We start from the raw sequence: 5,364 nt of genomic DNA, 5'->3' as shown, positions 1-5,364 counted from the left end.
GTTGTAGTGATGATTAAGGACTTTGCGAACAAAATCGTAATAAGGAAAAATGAGTCTTTTTAATTCTTTAGAAAATATTTCGTAGAATGTAATAGTAGCTTTATGTAAAGTTAATCGAATTAATATTTGAAAAACTAATATTTGTTTATTAATTATCGATAATATGGTATTTTTCATATTTTTTATATTACAATTTGATATATTCATAAATTTGATACCATAACACATATATATATTATAATTTATTGTATTGAGAGATTGCATATACACAATATTTAGCTAAAGTTGTTCAGGCTTCGTTCATCTTACGTTTCATTTCCATCAGTGCAACATTAATTAATCTCGATTTTTTAACTTACTTTTTATCCTTTTTAGTTCTACATGGAAAGAACGATTTTACTGAGATCTAAAATTGTGCTGGATTTAAAAATAATTTTCTTAGAAATGGATTGTTATATCAAAATTTTTGCAACATTGTTCATCATTTTTTAGTTTCCGACAAAATTAATTTCAGATCTATATCTAACTAAATTTTAGATTCTACAGCAAAATCGTTCTTTTGGTGTAAGAATTCGTAATTAATCAGAAAAAGGTAAAGAGTAAAATGAATCAAGATTAAAATTAATTTATACCTACATCAGTATAAGAAATAGATTTAATAGATGTTAGATGTGATGTTAGACATCACTATATTCGTCCCCCAATCGACATCAACTAAAAATTACAGAACATCAACAATGTAACTATTATTTTATTAATATCATGTGTTATATTACATTTATATTGTTGTTACGTTACTTTTAGTTTATATCGATTGGGACTTCGAACTTTCTTCAATGATTTTCTTGAAATAAAAGACAAGCTACTCACTGGCAAAGCGCGGGTCATTGGTGGCCGGTGGCGCCGGTGCGTACCACGGGTGATGATGCGAGGAGACCGCGTGGGACCTCATGGGGTCCGTGGCTGTAGCCGTGGCGCCCACGCCGGGTCCGGCGTGATGATACGGCGATAATTCCGCGGCGCAATATTGATATTGCGACGTGAGCTGCATAGTTGCGTAAGGATTACCCATGGCACTCATGCCTCCGCCGGCACCGCCGGCACTGCCGGCGCCACCGCCACCGGGGGCGGCCCCGTTGGCAACGGAAACTGGTCCGGGGGTGCTGCCGCCGGGCGTCGAACCACCGTGCAGCGGCGGGCTGCCGCTGCTTGCGCTCGAGCTACCGGTGTTACCACCCACCCGTGCACCGCATGCGTTCCCGTAAGGCGATCCCTGGGAATGCGTTACGACGCCGACACCAACACCGACGGCGGCGGCGGCAGCGGCGAGTTCGAGCTTCCGATAAGACTCCTCAATCGGCGACAAGATATCGGTTACGCTGAAAGGCGTAGTGTGGGCACCAGCAGCTTGCACGTGGGACGAGTGCTGTTTGGGCGACAGGCTCATCGCCAGGTCGATGCCATTGAGATCTGACAGCAGGCCTGCCTGCTCCAGCGATTGCTGTTGTTGTTGCTGTTGTTGTTGCTGCTGCTGTTGCTGTTGCTGCTGTTGGTGCTGGTGATAAGTCGTGGCGTTGCCATTACCGCCTTGATTACCGCCACCGTTTCCGCCGCCGCCGTTGCCACCGCTCATCTCGGCGAGCCCGACGCCGTCGAAATACTTGAAGCTCGCGCTTCGCGGAATGATGAGGCCGGCGCTAGCCGTAACAACGGCGCATTATGACTCTACTGCTCTCTTTCCTCTCTCTCTCTCTCTCTCTCTCTCTCTCTCTCTCTCTCTCTCTCTCTTATCTAGCCGATCGCCAACGTAGCTTTCACACGATCGTCGGCACCTCCTTTTGGATCACGTTCTCAACGGATGAATTATTAACTCCGAACGTCCGATCTTCACCATGAAATTTCGACAGTATGTCACTCGAACGATCGTTCACTCGGGACCGAAATCGGTACACACGACTAGTTAATCCCACAATGCCACAAGTCACTCGTATAAGTCGACGCGCTCACTTATTACTGTAATGGGTCACGAACGCACAGTAAAAAATTCCCCGTCTTCACTAACATCGGGATCGTTTGTCCCCGAAATCAATGTATAGCCCGCAATCATTCGCCGCGAGCCGAGATTTGTCCCTCTTTCTCTTTCCCTGATCTCGATTACGTTTAAACGCACGCATAGCTCTTGCAATCGCGAAAACCAATTCCTATACACAAACACGACAGCTCACCGGAAGTACTCAATCTGCATAACACTGACTTCGTCTTCAAGCTCCACTATCACTAGATATTGGCTGAATAAGTCTTCGATTACTTGAGGATTTCGAAGTGAATTCAAGAAGAAGAACTGAGATTTCTTCACTGCGGATATATTTTATTTGCCAACGTTGATGGTGAACGTATTATCCATTCTTCTTTCTTACATTCGTCGTTGTTGGTTTCCGGGTTACTTTCTCCGGAAATCAGAGTCTCGGGCCGCGAGATGGACATTAAGAGACGAAGGGATGCGATGTCACGTGGCGCACGACGAACTCTCACACGTAACTGGGAAAAATCGAGGTCGCGGTCGGCCGGCGGCCGACTCGGATGGCTCTCCTGCGGTCGTCGGACCTCTCGACACTATCTCGGCGGAGAACACAACGTAACGTCGACGTGTTGCCGTTGCTCCTTGGAATCCAAAAACGAACGAAGGATAACGCGGTGACACGGCGACCTTGCCCACGTGGTCGAGGATAGTGGCCGGCCAGAGCCGGCCGGCGGCCGACTGAAATCACACGGGGGTCTTGGGAGTCCTTGGATTCCGCCGATAGAGAGACGATGGTAGATGTACCACTCTACGCTTCGCCTCCACCTTCGTCGAGGATACACTCTCCGTAGGAGAAGAGCCGTTCTATGGATGGATGGATGGATGGATGGCTGGCTGGGTGGCTTGCCTGCCTGCCTGGCTTGGCTTGCTGGCTTGGCTTGGCTGGCTTGGCTGGCTGGCTGGCTGGCTGGCTGGATAGATGGATGAATGAATGGAGAGGACTTCTGTCGGGTACTCCTGGAGAGGTCCTCACGGCCGCTTAGACCCACTCGACCAGCGCTCGCCCGCTCGCGCTCACGCTCGTTCGCTCGCTCGCTTGCTCGCCCGCCTGGGCACAGGCCCCACAGCCTCTCGCGGAGAACCCGTACGACGACACGATGAGTGGAGTGCCCACTACGGAGAAGTGCCTGCTACCAAGAGTCGTGATGAGATGTCCCCTTTTGCGTGTGAGAGAAGGGTTTCCATACGCCGTAGAGAGGAGCGGTGAGGCCACGACTGGGAGAAGTGGATGCTGAAGATCCCCCGTGTGATCATTGGACGAGCGCTCTCGTACAGGCGGCGCGATCGTTTCGTCTCGTCGTTCATTGGACCCCATCGGTTACCGCCGCTACCCGGCACCGGACGAGCCCACCGCGTTACTCGGCACGCCGTTGGCGTTACGCCCGAATGAGCTGAAACGCGTCTACCTATCGTAACGCTCGCGCGAGGCTTCGCCCGACATTGTGGCGGCTGCTACGCGCAATACCGTGCGATCGCTCGGCTCGGGGCGGTCGCTTGTCCGGCCCCGCCCACCCGCTGACAAAAGGGCGGGGAAAAATCGACGGCGGAAAAATGTTCGTGGCACACGCGCCGAAATTCTCGTCGGGGCTCAGCGACGGTACTTTTCGATCTTCGTCGGCCGTCACGCATCGCTTCCAAGCGTACAAATCCGAAACTTCCTCGGCGAGAGGAAGCCCCGAGTTTCACGTCATTTCACTAAGATTCTCCCGCACGTTTTTTTCCTTCCGGACGGAACGCGCGGAGGTTCCGTCGTTCGGTCTCTTGTAGATGTCGGCGAAAGCGTGGGAATTGGCATTGCGTTCAGTGGTGTTGATTCGATGAATCTCTCACGCGGGTGATATCAGCGACGACGTTCGCCTCCGTCTCTTGTGCATCCGATAACGAATCTGATGCTGCTAGTGCATGCTGGAGTGCAAACGACAAAGGTCGTTGTACACAAACTTATCTGATTGCAAAAGTTTTAAAGTATAAGCGTCTTGTTGACCAAGGAAACGTTTGACAAATATCCCGCTAAACTATGTGATAATTCGTGCTGAGCATCTTATACAATACATGCTTAAAGTCCATTCTACAATTGCGTGACGTAGTTGTGATTGTAGTTATAAGAATTTGCTAATCACAGTCGAACATGAAGAATATATTCGACAATAATTGGTCATCAATAAGTACTTACAACTACAACCATCTACAACTACGTTTACGCAATTGTAGAATAGATTTAATTTATTTTGTGTTGCTTTGTGTATGACAGCCTACAATCAACATACTCTCGTGAAGAAATACCATTGGATTAGTGAAAAAAACTATTGGAATGAATAGTGTACAATACTTATTCGATTCGAATAGTTTTTTAAATATTTCTATCATTCTTTCGCGAGTCCAATAGTATTTTTTCATAAGGGTGTAATAGTGCATCCAATTGTCATAAAAATCATCAGTAGTTTAATTTGCAAAGAATTTGCAACAAAAGATGTGCAATTATTTATATAAAAAGGAAAAGCACGTATTTAGACACTTATAGAACAATTTAAATATTGTGTTGTAATAGAGATGCCCCAAGTATTTTTTGCGTTTTTTTAAAAGTACGAGAAGAGTTACTTTTGACAAGTTCAAAAAATGTCACAAGCTTTTTATTTTGCGAGTTAGATTTCCTTTTCCTGATAAGTGTAAGTATTTGTCGCAAAAATACTTTGACAAAATAATGTACAAAGTTTAATGTTAAAACTAACAAATCGATTATTTAAATGGCTAAAATAAACGCTATTTCTTTAACAGCAGCTATTGTGTTATTGATTGTGATATAATTAATTAAAAAGCTGTAATTCTACGTTGAAGAATCTAAAAAAGATTACAGGTATCAATTCTATTATCGTCTTTAGAGAAAGAAAAAGAGAGAGATAGAGAAGTTTTGTTTCTTAAATACTATAAATTTTATATATACATATACAATTATATAAATAAAATTGATCAATAAAATAAAATTGATATTGTTCTTGATTATTCCTACTATTTTTTATAGGATAAAATGTGAGATATCTATAAAAAAATATCTAAAAAGTATATTCTTTTTTTGAAATCCTCAGAGGATATGGAAATATTATTAAAGATAATATGAACGTTCGATTATAGAAATACAGAAAAATTTTCATACTGCTATATCAAAATTTTATCCTCGAAATTTTGTCAAATAATAAAATGTGTACGTTTTAATCACTTATAAATTTTACATATAAAATGTAGGAGGGAGAAAAAACGAATTAAATAATTAAAAATTTTTTTAATTA

At 44.2% G+C, this 5,364-nt stretch overlaps 1 protein-coding gene across 1 annotated transcript in view; it reads right to left on the bottom strand.

Moving 5' to 3' along the window:
* Positions 1-2,316, bottom strand: part of LOC108749923 (homeobox protein Nkx-2.4-like) — a 40,316-nt gene extending 38,000 nt beyond the window's left edge. Inside the window, exon 1 of the mRNA XM_018488957.1 lies at positions 871-2,316. Coding sequence (XP_018344459.1) covers positions 871-1,633 — 763 coding nt within the window. The 5' untranslated portion in view covers positions 1,634-2,316. The remainder of the gene's footprint in view (positions 1-870) is intronic.
* Positions 2,317-5,364: the final 3,048 nt, after the last annotated feature.

The sequence above is a fragment of the Trachymyrmex septentrionalis genome, unplaced genomic scaffold, assembly GCF_001594115.1.
Source record: "Trachymyrmex septentrionalis isolate Tsep2-gDNA-1 unplaced genomic scaffold, Tsep1.0 scaffold32, whole genome shotgun sequence".
NCBI classification, from domain to species: domain Eukaryota; kingdom Metazoa; phylum Arthropoda; class Insecta; order Hymenoptera; family Formicidae; genus Trachymyrmex; species Trachymyrmex septentrionalis.
This window is presented reverse-complemented; position numbering and strand designations above follow the sequence as displayed.